The following is a 17,601-nucleotide window of genomic DNA, read 5'->3' as shown; positions in this document are numbered from 1 at the left end:
TGGGTAAACAGAAAGGAAAGACAAATTTAGATAATAGCAAGAGAAATTTTGATTCAACATTTTAAAAGTCCTGACTGACTTTAAGTCCTAGTGAGGACAAACTTCTTCTTCTTCTTTTTTTTTTTTTTAACTCATTCATTCTTGAGAGATAGAGAGAGACAAAGCGCAGGTAGGAGAGGAGCAGAGAAAGAGGGAAACAGAATTTAAAGCCGGATCCAGGCTCTGAGCTGTTAGCACAGAACCCGATGCGGGACTCCAACTCACTGACCGTGAGATCATGACCTGAGCTAAAGTTGGATGCTTAACTGACTGAGCCACCCAGGCGTCCCGAGGACAAACTTCTAGGATGGAAAAAAATCGCATATTATATTCTAATTCCACACCTCTACTATCCTGCTGAAATGACTAATAAAAAAGGGGGAGGGATACATCTAGTGACTATAAATTACACAAAACTGTTAAGCATATGAGGCATATGAATATGCCTGGAATAGTTTGGTGCTGGAATCAGACAGAAGAAAACAGCAATGAGTAATTTAAAATTATTCAAGTGTTACTTTCTAAGAAGACAGTAGGTGTCATAGGAAATGAGTGGACTGGGTCCTGCCAGAATGAATTAATATTCTGTGTTGGTTGTTTACTACACATGGCACATCAGCCCACAACTCCTTGATTTAAAATAAGTGTGAATTTATGTATCTGGTTTCTTGCATGGTAGGACTGTAGCACAGGGACTGGTTGGTTATCTCTAGTTATATAACTTTCAAGTGGCTAACTTTTTTTTTTCAAGTTAGCCACTTGAAAGTTATATATAACTTTGTGTCTAGACGTCTTACCAGGTGACTAGCTTTCACCTAGAAGAAGTATTGTAGGAGGACCAAGAGAAAGCATTAAGGTTTTTCAGGACCAAATCTTATAAATTACAGTGTCACTTCTGGTATATTCTGTTGGTCAAGAGCAAGTCATAGATCTATGCATATTCAAGGGAAGGTACTACACTCGATAGGAAGGTGCATTGGGGGTTATATTTGAAGAATACCTACCATAGTTCTTTAATTTTGAAAGGTGAGTTCCAGACTCAAGGGCTCACTGCAGGGTGAGTTTGTTTTGTTTGGAGAAATTTAGTGATTTTTTTTTTCAAGGACTCACAGCTCATAAGTAGTAAGGTAATTTAACTCTTACCAGACTGCCTCCAGGGCCATGCTCAAATTATAGTAAATTCCCATACTTTGAACCAATAGGGTAGAGAGATAAAAATCATAGACAAGATGACAAATGGATAGATATAAATGGCAATCCGGGGGTGCCTGGTTGGCTCAGTTGGTTAAACGTCTGACTTTGGCTCAGGTCATGATCTCACAGTCTGTGGGTTCGAGCCCCACGTCGGGCTCTGTGCTGACAGCTCAGAGCCTGGTGCCTGCTTCAGATTCTGTGTCTCCCTCTCTCTCTGCCCCTTCCCCACTTGCTCTCTGTCTCTGTCTCTCCAAGTAGAATAAAGACATAAAAACTTTTAAAAAAATAGTAAATGGTAATCCAATATGAAGAGTAGATTTCCTGACTAGACTAGAATAAACAGGATAAAAGTACTAAGAAGATATCATGGAAAGAAATAATTGTCCTTTCATTCATAAATATACCTAACAAATTAACAAAAGGTTATGTCTATACCTAGGCATAACAAGGTAAGAAGCTTGTGGTACATCTATAATCTACCCGCTAAAAGAGGAACCAAAGTAGCTAACTCCATAATGGGGGAAGATTTATTTATTATAAATGAGCTGGTAGTGAGAATTGAACCCACTTCAATGCAAACTCAAGTATAACTAATTTTATAACATGATTTTTAAAAAGGATATAAATGCCATGAATCTTTAAAAATATCATCTCTTACGCAAAATGCCATTTCAAAATAAAAGATAACTGAAAATTTTCCAAAAGAAGTATAAAGTGGAAAGAAATTCTCTAATTTTTCTTATTTTGCATGGCAAAATCAGTACTCTCCATTCTTGATTATGATAAGTGGGAAATATAAGTTCAACTTTTTATGTAAATAGATCTACTAAGGAGATTTTTAAAGTAATACATTCTTTGAAAATTACTAGAGATAAACCAGAGTCAGGATCTTGAACAGATCACAGAATAATAACAAAGGCAGCACATGGAGTCATTGAAAATTGAAAGAAAAACAAAATGAACAGGACTAAAAAAAAGAAAGAAATTAAAATTACTAAAACCAATCATCTCTGCAAATAAATGTAAATAGCTTAAATTCCTTTTAACAAGTATTTCAATAGCATAAATGCTTCATAAGGCAAATACATTCAGAAGGGGCCCAAATTCCGTATCCCACTACAGCTTAAAACAGTGCTAAAAGTGAACAAAAGTAAACGATACAAAAATATATGAGTAAAATATAAATTAAAACAAACATATGTGATAATACTAATATTCAAATGTGTACACACACACACACACACACATATAATGATAAAAATAGTCCTGTTTATTTCATGCCAGGAGATGAATTCCACAACAAAAACTATAAAATTGTGAATGAGAGATATCAAATATTAAAAATGATTATATCCAGGTGCTTGTATATAACAAGGTGATATGACAACCATTGCACATTAAAAACAATGCCTAAAGCAAATTCAAAAATCGAAGGAAGCGTTTAAGAGTTACTATTCACAATGTGAGTTTTCTCTGTTAACCATTTAGAGTTCTGGATGAATTTTCTATAGAAAATATCGTTTAGAATCACACATTGTCATATCAATTCTTTTTTTCTTTGCAGAGCAACAAAACTTTCTGGCACAACTGTGGGCCTTGCCTTCATGTCTACAATGTGCTCTCCTTATCATTCTGTGGGCATTGTTCAGGTTTGTTTGAAGATAAATAGTTGGTTCTGCAGTTGAAGTCTGTCAAATGCTAATTTTTCTGAATCATGTAGGTTTTTATTTGTTGTTGTTGATATGACAAATAACATGGATTGAACTTCAAATGTTGAAACTATCTTGCATATTCAGTATAAACCAAGCATAACCATAAGGTATTATCTTTTTCATATGTTGCTGGATTCAACACACTAACATATCTTGATGATTTCTATATTCTGTTAATCCCGAGGGATATTAGCCTGTAGTTGTCTTTTCTTGTTTTTTGTTTTTCAGGTTTTGTTATTAGGACAAATATCAGGGTAAATCTGGCCAAATAAAATGATATGTTCCCAAATCTTCAGTTTTCTGGGATGTTTTAGTAAAATTGGTATTATTCCTTCCTAAAATGTTTGGTACGATTCATCAGTAAAACTATATGGGTCTGGCATTTCTTTATGGAAAGGTTTTTAACTACAAATATAATTTCTTCCATAGATACAGGCCGGTTCAGGTTATTGATCTTTTCTCAAATGAGGGTAGTTTTTGTCTTTAAGGAAAGTGTCTATCTTATTTAAGTTGGCTTAAATTTGTTGATGATAGTCCTTTATTATCCTTTTTTTATATCTGTAGAGTTTGTAGCAATGTCCTCTCTCATTCATGATATTAGCAATTTGTCTTTTTCTTATGAACTCACTAAAGACTTATTAATTTCATTGATTTCAAAGAAACAGCTTTTGCTTTATTAACGTTCTCTCTGGTTTTCTTGCTTTCAGTTTCATTCATTTTTGTTCTTGTCTTGATTATTGAATTTCTTTTGCTTTCTCTGCTTTGTTATTCTTTTCTATTACCTAAGGAACAGTGTTAGATTATTCATTTGAGGCTTTTCTCTTTTTCAAATATAAACATTTAGTGCATAAATTCCCTACCGTGCACTGCTTGACTGCATCTGTGATATTTGGATATGTGTGTTTTCATTTTCATTCAGTTAAAAATATTTTCTAACTCTTTTTTTATCTCCTTTTTGACTAATGTACTATTCAGAAGTATAGTATAATTATTACTATTATGATTTTTTTAAGTTTCATTATATTATGATCTGTATATTCATTTGCTAGGGCTTCCATAACAAAATACCCCAGGCTGTATGGCTCAAACAACAGAAATGTATTTTGTAAGAATTCTGGAGGCTAAAAATCCAATATCTAGGTGTTGGTAGGTTTGGTTTCTCCTGAGGTTTCCCACATTGGTTTGCAGATGGCCACCTTCTTGCTCTGCCCTCACATGGCTTTTCTTCTGTGCACACATCCCTTCCTCTTCAGTCTTATTGGATTAGGGGCCCACCCATATATTCTCCTTTAACCTTAGAGGCCCTTTCTCCAAATACAGTCACGTTGAGAGTTAAGATTTCAATACATGAATAAGAGTGTAGGGGGTGGCCACAATTCAGTTCCTAATAGTCTGGAGCATACTTAGTAGAATTTCAATATTTAAAAATTTTTTGAGGTTTGCTCTTGGTCAATACTGCATATGAACTTGAAAAAGAATATCTTCTGCTGTTACTGAATGGAGCATTCCATAACTGGCAATTATGCCAAGTTAACTTACACTATTCAGTTCTGTTGAATAGTTTAATAGAGTGGTTAAGTATCCAAGTATAATTGTACATTTGTCTATTTCTTCTTTCAGTTCTACAAGTTTTTACTTCATGTATCCTGAAACTCTATTGTTAAGCAAATACACAAATAGAGTTGTCATGTCTTTTTGGAGAATTAATCCATTGTTATTTGATGTTCCTCTTTTTTTCCTGAAATATTCCTGTTCTGAAGTCTGCTTTGTCTGATATCGTTAGAGTGACTCCAACATTTTGTGGTTAAAGTTTGCTTGATGCAACCTTTTCCTTATTTTTACTTTTAGCATATATTTTATCTATATTTAAAAGTTTCTGGTATATAGTTGGGTTTTACTTTTTATCTAACCCAATGATCTCTGTCTTTTATTTCATATGTTTAAGTCACTTATGTGTAACATAATTGTTGATATTGTTAGACTAAAAGCTTCAATTTTTTTCTAGTTGTTTTCTATTCCATCTAGTCTATTTTTTCTGCCCTCTTTAGGATTGAAGGTTTTTAAAAATAATTTCTTTTACTTTCATTATTGGCTTTTCACTGTTAACCTTTGTTTGCTTATTTTTAATGGTTGCCCTGGTTTATTATATACCTTCGTTTGTTGTTTTTTTTAACATTGAAATAATACTAAGCTGCATCACTTGTAGTATAAGGATGTTACAAGAGTATACCTCTAATTACTCCCTTCCATTTTTTGTGCTATTTTTATCATATGTTTAACTTTACATATATTATAAATACACAATGTATTGTTACTAATTTTTATTAGACAGTCAGCTTTCAGCGCAATTTAAAATAAGAAAAAAATTGGAACACCTGGGTGGCTTAGTTGGTTAAGTACCCAACACTTGATTTAGGCTCAGGTCATGTTGTCATGGTTTGTAAGACTGAGCCCTCTGTTGGGCTCTGTGTTGACAGCATGGAGCCTGCTTGGGGTTCTCTCTTTCTGTCTTTCTCTTTCCCTCTCAAAATAAATAAGCAAGCATTTAAAAATAATAAAATAAAAATAGTTATTATGTTTATCTTATCTTTATATACACTCACCTTTATTTCATTCTCAGCAGTCTCTATTTCTTTGTAGTTTCTAGCTGGCATAATATTTTTTTATTTCTTCTCAAAGATTTTTAAAAAATATTTCCTGTAATATGCTGTGCTGTCAATGAAATTTTTCGTTTCTTTCAGATGACTTTATCTTTATTTTTTGTATATATTTTCACTGGGTTTATAATTCTGGGTTAATAATGTTTCTTTCTTTCAGTACTTCTAATAATTTCACTTCACTGCCTGCTGGATTATGGAGTTCCTGATGAGAAGTCTGCTGTAAACTTGATCTGTGTTGCTCTGAAATGTATCTGTTTGCTTTGTACTTCAAGATTTTCCCTTTCTTTTTAATTTTCTTCTGTTCAATTATAATTGTGGTATAGCTGAGTGGAGTTTGAGAGAAATGGGTAATATATCACACTTAGTATTCCTTCAGCTTTCTTCAATATTCCTTCAGACCTGTTGGACCTGGGGCTTGTATCTGTGATTAATTTTGAAAAATTCTGGGCCATTACTTCTTCAAATATTTCTTCTATTTTATTCTCCTTTTTTCTTCCAGGGACACAAATTTCTATATCTGTGATGATTCTATACTGCTCCTTAAAACTTGTAATGCTCAGTTCTGCTGTTTGTTTTCTTTTTTATCCTTTTTTCACTTTGTGTTTTCATTTGGGTAATTTTTGTTGAACTGTTAAGTCCCGTGATTATTTTCTCAGCTATTCCAAATCTACTGTTAAGCTTGTTGAAAATATCATTCATCTCAGCTACCGTCTTTTTCATTTCTAGTATTTCCATTTGTGTTTTTCTTATGGTGCCCAGCTCTGTTGAAATTTCTCAACCAGACTTGTGTGCTATTCATCCTTTCTACTGGAGCTTCTTCCATATGAATCACAGTTATTCTAAAGTATCACCTGATAGTTCTAACATCTGTGTCAGATATGAGTCTGGATATGTTGATTGACAAGGTAGGGCTTTCTCTTCCTTCCTTCCTTCCTTCCTTCCTTCCTCTCTCTTTCTTTCTTTCTTTCTTTCTGATGCTTTATTTTTTTTTGTTTTTGTTGAAAGTCAGACATCCTGTGAAAGGCATTATCTGAGGGGTGTGTACGTGTACATGTGTGTGTGTAATTTTTCTTCAACTGGAAATGATCACTTCTTTCCATCTCCTAGGCTTCTTGAGTAAGGTTTGAATCAACCTAGCAGGAGGTGAGTTGGGTTTGGGATTTTGTTGTTGCTATGACTATGCTCAGTTCAGCATAGGCTTTAAATTCCTCTCACATTATTTTGTGTTTAGGGGGAAGGCTGGTTTTTCAGAGAGTTTTTCTCAATGAGTGCTTCCTACTCATCTTTAGGTCTTTACTGGATCCCCCAGAGAGTCTCTTTTTGCTGTAGGCTCTCTCCTCTCAATAGGTTGTTGTTATTTGTTACTGGATGATGGGTAGATTTTTGGTGGGCAGAGGGCATTTTCTTCTGTTTTTGCTAAGCCTCAGTCTTTGATAGATCCTGTGTCCTGTAGTGTACATCCTTTTAGTGCTCCTGCTCCACTGCCAGGTGGCAGAGACCTCTAATTGACATAGCCCAGCATGTATTCCTGCCTTTCCTTCTCCTTCCTCCTAGGGGTAGAAGCTTTTGGTGTGTTTTATTTTCCTTCCTGTTCCTTTTTTATAGTTGCACTGAGACTTTACCAGTGCCCTAGGTTATAGGATTTGTTCCTTTTTCTCCCAGAAGCTTAAGCCCTTGGTTTAGGTCATGGACTAGAGTAAGGCAAGTGAGACATTCAGTTCACCCTGAACCTCATCATGTTTACTCCAAAACAGAGAGAGGAGAATGATCTTAGAGTTATTTCATGCCTTTTCTATTCCTCTCCCCCAAGCCCACACTATGGGGAAGACTTTCTCAGAGCTTTCACTTGGTGAAGTCTGTGTGGAGAAAAACCCATGAATAGGTGGGAATTCCCACCTATGTCTGAAGTGCCCACATTTTGTGTATTTTCTTACTGTACCACACACACTTTAACTTTCTGAGTTTCAAGATTATTTTATATGAGTTATTACTGGCATCTGGCAATGTCTGTTCCAGGTAAACAGGTATTCATGTCCTGACTTTCCCTGTACTCACCAGCCTACCTTTCCTTAGATTTCATTTTGTTTGTTGCCTTGTGACCTCAGCTCTGGATGAGTTCTAGAAAATTGTGAATTGATGGTCCAGGGTCTTTATTTATTGTAAGTTTGGGAGTGATGCTCTTTCCAGCTTTCTACAATGTGGTGGTAAGGAACAGAGATGGGAGTTCTCTTTTGACTTTGTCTGGTTTTCATCTTAGGCAGGTCCTGGGTCTCAAAAGCAAAACTTTCTTAGGGATTTTTTTCCATCCTTCCCACAGCAGTAAAATTTTGCTTTCTATTTTTTGCAGATCTTTTGAGGAATAGTTTTGGGACCCTCCCTCAGTAGGAGGAAACATCAGTTAATATTAATATAGGATCCTGGGCTCAGCTCAAGAGCATTGTCTCTTGTGTCAGGAGTAGAGGGTGTGTGTGTGTGTGTGTGTGTGTGTGTGTGTGTGTTTAAACCTATTCCTTATCCATATTGGGTCTTCAGTTCTACCTTAGGTTGTCAGAGATTACTATTTCTCTCCCCAGTGACTTTAGGCTTCTGTTCATTAAAGGAGAAGGGTCTGGATATGGTTTCATGCTCTTTTTCTTACAGCAGTTTCTACTTTACTCCTTCTGGACTGCTTCCCCAAGACAAGCTCTTTCTGTTCTACTACCTGGCTCATGTGTGCCATGAGCTCCAAGAGGAGGTCCTTGGAGAAGACTCTCTAACTATGCGTAAAGCCCCCTTGTTTCAGAGGTTCTACAGATTCTATACTCTGACACTGGCCCATCCTAGGCCTTTAGCAACTCATTTAAGAAGTTAAATGAATTATTTCCTCACTTGTAGGATACCTGGCATCTCCTCTATGCTTTGCTAGAGATACATCAGTTCCATCTGTCCTTGGAGGGCCTATTTTTAGGTTTCAGTTTCTGTGCATGTCCTGTAACCACAATTGACTGATAGATTCAAGGACAATTATAATTAAGTTTATCTGGCTAGTCCTTTTTGTTAGTACAGGAATAATGCTCTTCCCAGCTTTCTTCATTCTAGGTGGAACTGAAATATATTTATATATATCTCTCTAATATATCCTATGAGTCTGGGTTTGTGATAAGCTTCATGAGATGAACAGAGGAAGTAAAGAATGCATTTTCTAACTTGAAAGAGTTTACCATAAAATTGGAAGAGAAACTGGACTACATAAGCAATATTTAATATCATATGATAGTAGAATTGAAAATTGTAGTAGGAATCCAGAGGAGAGAGTCATTGATGAAACTTAATGTGGTCAGGAAAACTTCCTTTAAAATAAACTTCAAAGGGTGGGTAGGATTTAGAAAGGGGGAAGAGAGAATGGAATTCATTCCAAAGGAAAGAAACATTTCAGTTATGAGAATAATTATTTAAGGAAGAGACTATAAGTTTAAAGGGACCTCAAATAAGGCAATCTGGAAAGTCTAAACACTTTTACATTTTTTGTAATTTTTTTGATTTGTTTTTGTCCTCATCTTACTAAATACCAAGGTTTACCAGGTTTATCTTGACAGAATGATACAATATCATGAATTGTAAGTATGAACTTCTCATCTCACACAGGTGCTCCTTGTTTGCCTGTCTTGTACCATGCCTTATGGATGGATCTCCTTACTTGGTTCTTTGACATGAAATAGATAAGGAAATCAGGTGTCTGCGGGTGGCTGTGATTGGCAGATTTCTGTCTCCCCTGTGGGAAATTAAAACCTTCAATGATTCTCTAGTGATGTTTTATTGCTCTTGAAAAACCTGGAGCTCCCAGTCCAACACTTCGAATCAGAAATAATCTGGTCATGAAGTTGGCTACTGGCTGGACTTCATTCAATGGGGCAAGTCTAGAACTGACTGATATCTAGCTTAACAGTAACAGGATTGAGAGAGCTACCAATGGTACTAAAGTCCTAGGTTAACAAAAACTTTTGGGTCCCTATAGGCTAAACATATCCAAGACCTTCAGTCAAATTAGAAGGTATTGAAAAACAAGCCAAGGGGAAGGAGATGGATCAGTTTTAAACAATTCTGATTCTCTATCATTTTTGAAGACATTTTACCACTACTTCTCATGGCAGGAGGCTACAAAAATGTTTCTCATTGTAAATATTTCCCATTTACAAGAATAAAGGGCAAGCAGTGTGCCCTGTGATGGGCATTCAGTACCGAAGTTGTGTGTGTGTGTGTGTGTGTGTGTGTGTGTGTGTGTGTGTGTATGTGTGTGTTCGTGTGTGTGTGTGTGAGAGAGAGAGAGAGAGAGAGCAGGGGGAGAGGAAAAGGTGGGGAGAGAAAGGGAGATGGGGATTAGTGAAAAATCTGAAGCTAAAATCATTCTATCGACCCCACATACAAGAACTATTTAATTATACCCTGAGTGATCATTTCTTTTACAAACCAGAGGATCTGTTTCCCTATTCTTGCCCTTAGGACCACAGTGACAATGTGCTTAGAGTAGCAGGAACAATGGCCCATGAAATGGGCCATAACTTTGGAATGTTTCATGACTCCTATGTTTGCAAGTGCCCTTCTACAATATGTGTGATGGACAGAGCACTAAGGTGAGGCTTTTTTGGAAAGACGCTTTATATCCCTGTTTTTGGTTCACTCTGAACTGTACTATTCTTTTATGTCTTTGGCAATACATTCAGGCTTTCCAGTATCAAATAGTATACTCATGAATAAATACTCATGAATGAATGAATTAATACTCATGAATGAATATACTAAGCCACCTTATCCCTCATCTATATGCAATTTTTTCCATTAACTAAGACATGGTTTAAACATATTATATCATTGCTGTTAGGGTGACCTGACATTTTTAAATTCATATTATCTACATTAGACCTGGTTTCAGAAAATAATTGGTATTTATCAAATTCTCAATAAATTCAGATTGGGCAGTGGTAGGGAAAAAGTTCTAGGGGAGAAATCTAATTAGAGAAGAATGTTCTCACGGAGAATGAAGAGATTATGCATTCCTGCCTTGTCTAAGTAAAGTTGCCTTGGAATTTTATCCTTAAAAATCCCACAGTCCCTTTCATATATGTATTTCCTCTCTTCTACTTCCCTTTCCCAGCTCACTCAATGTAGGGTTCCATAAAATAGCATTATGGCAACATCTCCCCCAGATACTACTTCATTCTTAAACCTCGTCTTTATTTGTGAAATGAAGACATTCTATCAAAAGTAATTCATCTGGAATGCTCATATGGCTTAATTGGTTAAGTGTCCACATCCTGATTTAGGCTCAGGTCATAATCTCAGTCTGTGAGGCAGAGCCTTGAGTCAGGCTCTGCACAGACAATGTGGAGCCTGCTTGGGATTCTCTCTCTCCCTCTCTCTCTGACCTTCCCCCTCTGGTGCATGAGCATGCATGAACTCTCTCTCTCAAAGTAAATAAACTTTTTTAAAAACGTGATTCCTCTGAAGGAAATGAATTCTTAGACATATAAATAAACATGACTTTACTACCTTTAAGACTTCACAACCAAAATGACCTAAAGCTGAATAAGATTATCTGGATAAGTCAGTAGCATCTTTTTTTTTTTTTTATCTTTAAGATCTGACCACATTTTTTCATTAAAGCTGGAGGTGTTTGGGGACACATGGGTGGGTCAGTCAGCTGAGCGTCCAACTTCAGCTCAGGTCATGATCTCGCAGTTCATGGGTTTGAGTCCCTCGTAGGGTTCTGTGCTGACAGCTCAGAACATGGAGACTGTTTCAGATTCTGTGTCTCCTTCTCTGTCTTCCCCTCCTCCACTTGTGCTATGTCTCTTTCTGTCTCAAAAATTTAAAAAAACATTAAAAATTAAAAAAAAAAGCAAGATGTGTTTGTGTCCATCTGGAAGGGCTAATTCAAGCACAGGAATGAGCTCATGATTTAGCAATTGGACACTGGATTTGATTTCATCTTTTGGGGCAGGTTTGGGGGTATATCATCCATAGTGTGTGACATTGTGCCCTTCATGCTCAGCATGACTGTGTTCCATTCTCTTTTTTCCGTGTCTTCACAGCTTCTATATTCCTACAGACTTCAGTTCCTGTAGCCGCGTCAGCTATGATAAGTTCTTTGAAGATAAATTATCAAATTGCCTCTTCAATGTTCCATTGCCTACAGATATCGTATCTACCCCAATTTGTGGGAACCAGTTGGTAGAAATGGGAGAGGACTGTGATTGTGGGACTCCCGAGGTACCATCAAGTACTTTATGTTGTGTTTTTTTTTAATGTTTATTTATTTATTTATTTTGAGAGAAAGAGCATGAGTGGGGGAGGAGTAGAGAGAGAGACAGAGAGAGAGAATCCCAGGCAGGCTCCGCACTATCAGCGTGGAGCCCAACATAGGGCTTGATCTCACAGTTTGTGAGACCTGAGTCAAAATCAAGAGTCAGATGTTTATCCAAATGAGCCACCCATGTGCCCCCAACTAAGTACTTTCTAAAATGATCTAGTATGTTTTTTAATTGCTAAAAAGATAAACCGTAAACCTGTATTAAGCAGGTTCACTCTGAAATTGTGTGTTTCTATAATTTCTCATATGTTCAGGCCAGACTTTCTAACAATGCTGCATTGTTTTAAGCTTCATTGCTTAAAAACCTTCCTAATTTCCTTCTTGGGGTTCCTTCTCTATTCCCTTTTTTTTTTTTTTTTTTGTTAAGAAAAATCAACAACAGAGTTTTGTATCTTCTTCCTTCCCTTTCTGGCAGAAATATTTTATGGTTCCTATGTGCCTATGACCTACTGAGCAGTTACCTTAGGCACAGCACTGTGATCTTGCTCAGAAAGTGTAAATAGCTTGCCCAGGGTCGCAGAGCTGGTGAAGGGAGGAGCCGAGGTATGGACCCAAGTGTTTGTTTCAGCAATCCCAGAACCACCCTGCACTGGGATTTAGTTCTTTCCTTTGTGGCTTAAGAGTTTTTACCATTAGTACTTCTGGCTTGATCCCTCTTGATATGACAACCAGGGTTATGAATGGGACCCTTGCCCCCATTTTATTAACACTTATTATGAGTGACGTTCAACCCCTCAAGGAGTCAGCTCTTCAGTAACTTAAAATATGACCACCACAAATGTATTCATTCTGTAAGAAAGCAGAATCTTTCCAAGATGGTGTGTATATTTGAAATAAGGGTGAGAGTTTTAACCCTAAAAAGTTGTAACTCTAAATGTATCTTAGGGATACTAAGCAGCTCTAAGAGAAATTTTCTGAAGTAGGAATTTCCCCAAAGCCTCACACAGGTGCCTGATTTCTTAGAAGCAAGGTGGGGAGAGCAAGACAAAGTCTATCGCTTAACACAGAGTTGGCTTAAGTGTCAAAATGGGATAAAGAACAATACTTTTTGCTCTATAGTATATGCCCTGGAGATTAAATTAACTGCTGGGTGGGTGCAAAGCTGATGAGTTCAACTAATTATGTTTTTAATTATTCAGATAAATTTTATTTTAAAAGACTGTTCTTTTCCCTTTTGTTTTCACTCATATTTTACCAAAAGTAGACCATCTTCAGTACAATCATGGGAGGTTGAGCAAACTAGAAGAGACATTCAAATTAAAGAAAGAAGGTGTCAGTAACATTCAGGTCATAACAAATCACCAGTGGCTCCAAAATCTGGTTTTCTAATGTTAAACTTTGTTCTTTTGTTTTTTTTATTCTCCTGAAAATTATATTTCGAGTGTACCAAAGTAGGGTTTGTGTGATGAAAAAATTATATTATGAATTTGTATGAAATGAGAGCAAAAATTTGAGGCCAAAACCAGCATTTCACATTTGTTTCTGGCATTTCTTAGGAATGTACCAACATTTGCTGTGATGCTAAAACTTGTAAAATCAAAGCAAGTTTTCAGTGTGCATTAGGAGAATGCTGTGAAAAGTGCCAGGTAAGATTATTATTTCATTCTATTTTAATAGTTATAAGTACTGTTTATTTTTCTATATTAAAAATCTCCAAGATTACGTTGAATGAAATAACAGAGGTCTAGTTTTCTGTCTACAGAGTAAGGCTGCCTATCATTTATAAATGTGTGCTTTACAAACACAGGCCCCAACAACCCTTTGAGCTAGATATTATCATCTCATTTTGCTTTTGAGGGAACAGAGGCTCAGAATAGAGAATGTGCAAAATAATAGGGTCACTGAATTGGCAAACTCCAAGTACGATCAGTTCCAATGCCAATGCTGTTCCCACCTGCCACTGCTTCTGATCCAAGGACCTTCTTGCACCAAACCTCTTAATTAGTTGCATATTTCTTTAATAACAGCTTTGTGTAAAAGCCTTTATTTTAAATAATTTGAAGTTTCCCCTATCTTGAAACCTGGAAGTCATTCAGGGTGAAATTCTTAGAAAACTGACAAAAAGTGAGGATTCTGTGTCATATTCTCTGTGGGGCTTGTTGCCTTTCCTTTTAGGTTCAAGTTTAGAATTTTACACTCTATTGTTGCATAAGATTCTCTATTATGATTATTTGTTTGTGTGTCTATTTCCTTAGTTAGATTGACTCCTAAGAACAGGGGACTGATTTGTCCTCACCTAGCACAGAGTTTCATACATTTTAAATGCTCAAAAACTGTTCATGGAAGGAAGTAGTAGAATGATAACGTACCAAATTGTGGGTAGTATTGGGGAGAGATTGGTATCTTTTAATATCAGAGGGAAAGGAAAGAAATAAAGGAGGCCAAAAGGAAGAAAACATGAGAACATAAATAGTATTCAAAAAGTATTTAGTAAGTGCTATTTGATAGAGACTGTGGAAGATTGAAAAAATAAAGTAGTCTCTGACTTCAAAGAACATGCTGTTTCTTGAGGGTAATGACATACATACCTGAAACAGATAAAAATACCATGTATGATTCAATGCCCAGGTAAACATTATGAAGATATACACCCTTTGTGCAACTTGTTTTCACTTAACTTTCAGAATGACTCTGTAAAGCCAATATTCAAAAGGGAATTGGGTTTTCAGGGTGATGAAGTCCGTTTCCAGCACCCAGCCCCTGGCAGAGCCAAGATCCAAACCCATATCTTCCAAATCCAAATGTAAATCTCTTCCCACCCTGTGCAGAAAGAAAGGATGGCAGTGTGCACTGAGGAAGTCAGAGGAGGCTACATGGAAAATGAGACTGTCACTAGTCTGAAAGTAGTGTGTAGATTTTTAGATAGCCAACAGAAAGAAAATGTTCCCAGAAGAAGAGGCTGTGGGAAAGAATAAAGATGGAACAGGAGGTATAAGCATGTCTCATGTGACAGCTGGGAAGAAAGCTAGTCTGGCTGGAGCAGTGGGGGTTGAATTTGGAGGGTCTTGTATGCTTCTATTAAACTTTGGATTCCATTCTGTCATCAGTGTAAAGATATTGTAAGTTTTCTGATGATAGGGAAGCACGCCTGCTCACGTCACCTAGGGAAAGATACGCCTGCAGTGTCCACACAGCCTTCCTAAGATTTGCATCAATGGCAGAATCGGCTTGGCCAAGATGTCTCTGAGGAAGCAAGGGCAAGATTTGCAGTAATAGACTGTGATGCAGTTAATACATCAAATGTGCATCAGGCTATTTCTTCTCCGCAATAATTCACTTCGTAGGAAGAAGTGAGTTGAAAAGAAATATTTGAGCATACAATTAAAGGAATTCATTCACGTTAGGAAATGTGACGCCTGGGAAAGTCTCAGAGTGTGCTGAGCTGGTGCTCATAAACTTATTTTCTTTAATACAGAAGATTCACTTCACCAATAAATCTCTGAAGTTGCAGGTTTAAATCTTGAAAATCTTGACAAAGATGCATTTGGTAAAGGAAAAAGTAAATTCCTTCTTTGCATTTAAGATGAGGCTTGATTTTCTTCTGTATTTTTCTCATTGATATTTCTATATGGTTGCACTACAAATTCAGAAATATTGATTACTTAAAGACTCAGGCCTTTGGGCAAAGTCAATAGAAGTGATATAATAGGAGATGTCTTTAGCTTATACAGTGCAAATGTAAGCAAATGTAGAAGAATAGCATCATTCTGTCTTGCTGAAAGGCAACTACCTTGCCCCAAAAAAGGCCAAAAGGAAAATATTATTTGAATTAATTTGAGATATTAAGGTAAGTCAGGTGGGGGAAAAAAAACCAAACTTCTCTTCCCATTTATTTCCCTGCAGTTTAAAAAGCCTGGTGCAGTGTGCAGACCAGCAAAAGATGAGTGTGACCTGCCGGAAATGTGTGACGGTAAATCTGGTATTTGCCCTGATGATAGATTCCGAGTCAATGGCTTCCCTTGTCAAAATGGGAAGGGCTACTGTTTGATGGGGGTGTGCCCCACGCTTCAGGGACAGTGCACCGACCTGTGGGGACCAGGTAAGATTGCAGGCCCTATGTTGCTGTCATTCCTGCCTCCCTTTCTGCACACACAAGGAAAAATCATATTATAATGGGCAGCAGTGTTTAATCATGGCCAAAGTAGTCTTCTGTCCCAATCTTCTTTCTTAGAAATGGTGCATCTGCTCAGAAATCTGGGTAAGTGCATTTTTAAGACATATGGTCAATTTGGGGATTGCTAGATTCAGCAAATAAAAATAAGGAGGGCCCAGTTAAATTTTAATTTCAGATTAACAATGTTTTCTAGTATCAATATGTCTCATGAAATATTTGAAGTAGACTTGTACTAAGAAAATTTGGTTTATCTGAAATTCAAATTTAACTGAGTAAAGCAGGAAGGAATATCCAATGGGATAAAGACAGTCTCTTCAACAAATGGTAGAACTGGGAGAACTGGAGAACTGGACAGCAACATGCAAAAGAATGAAACTGGACCACTTTCTTACATCATACACAAAAAATAAATTCAAAATGAATTAAAAGTCTAAATGTGAGACTTGAAACCATAAAAATCCTAGAGGAGAACACAGGCAGTAACCCCTCTGACATTGGCTGTAGCAGCTTCTTTCTAGATAAGTCTCTGGGAGTAAGGGAAACAAAGGCAAAAATAAACTGTTGGGACCTCATCAAAATAAAAAGCTGCTGCATAAAGAAGGAAGCAATCAACAAAACTAAAAGGGAATCACCGGAATGAGAGAAGATATTTGGAAATGGCATATCTGATAAAAGGTTAATATCCAAAATACATAAAGAACTTATAAAACTCAACACCCAAAAAATGAATAATCCGATTAAAACATGGGTAGAAGACATGAATAGACTTTTTTTCCCAAAACAGACATCCAGATGGCCAACAGACACACGAAAAGATCTTAACATCACTCATTATCAGGGAAAGACAAATCAAAAATTATAATGACCTCATACCTGTCAGAATAGCTAAAATCAACAACACATGTTGTTTTATATATAAAAATATATATACATATATATGTATGTGTATACACACACATACACATATGTATACACACACACAGTGGAATATTACCTAGCCATCAAAAAATGCAATCTTTCCATTTACAACAATATGGATGGGGCTAGAGAGTATAATGCTAAGTGAAATAAGTCATTCAGAGAAAGACAAATACCATATGATTTCACTCATATGTGGAATTTACATGTTCCATATACAGGAGCCATGTGAATCTCTGTATCGTTCTAATTTTAATACAGTGCTGCTGCAGCAAGCACACTCACATGTGGAATTTAAGAAACAAAATAAAAAGAAAAAAAAGGAGATGAACCAAGAAACAGACTCTTAACTAAAGAGAACAAACTGATGGTTACCAGAGGGGAGGTGGGTGGGGGCATGAGTAATATAAGTGATAGAGATTAAGGAGCACACTTGTGATGAGCACCAGGTGTTGTATGGACGTGCTGAATCACTATATTGTATACCTGAAACTAATAGGACAAGTATGTTAACTACCTGGAATTAAATAAAAACTTAAAGAAAAAAATTTAGCTGGGTATCATGTACTTTATCTGGAAACCCTACTCAAGATCCTTCTCAGATGAGTACCCCCCTAG

The 17,601-nt window shown here is 36.5% G+C and overlaps 1 protein-coding gene across 6 annotated transcripts in view; it reads left to right on the top strand.

Annotated features, from left to right (window-relative positions):
- ADAM28 (ADAM metallopeptidase domain 28) overlaps positions 1 to 17,601 on the top strand; it is a 67,531-nt gene that overhangs the window by 27,983 nt on the left and 21,947 nt on the right. For all 6 annotated transcript variants that reach the window (XM_077780129.1, XM_077780128.1, XM_077780127.1 and 3 more), the window contains 5 exons: positions 2,798 to 2,882; positions 10,085 to 10,215; positions 11,674 to 11,851; positions 13,448 to 13,537; positions 15,795 to 15,990. In XM_077780129.1, coding sequence (XP_077636255.1) covers positions 2,798 to 2,882; positions 10,085 to 10,215; positions 11,674 to 11,851; positions 13,448 to 13,537; positions 15,795 to 15,990 — 680 coding nt within the window. The remainder of the gene's footprint in view (positions 1 to 2,797; positions 2,883 to 10,084; positions 10,216 to 11,673; positions 11,852 to 13,447; positions 13,538 to 15,794; positions 15,991 to 17,601) is intronic.

Source organism: Crocuta crocuta, unplaced genomic scaffold (assembly GCF_008692635.1).
Source record: "Crocuta crocuta isolate KB4526 unplaced genomic scaffold, BGI_CrCroc_1.0 scaffold395, whole genome shotgun sequence".
Classification (NCBI taxonomy): Eukaryota; Metazoa; Chordata; class Mammalia; order Carnivora; family Hyaenidae; genus Crocuta; species Crocuta crocuta.
The sequence above is the reverse complement of the archived record's forward strand: the minus strand, read 5'-3'. Positions and strand labels throughout refer to the sequence as shown.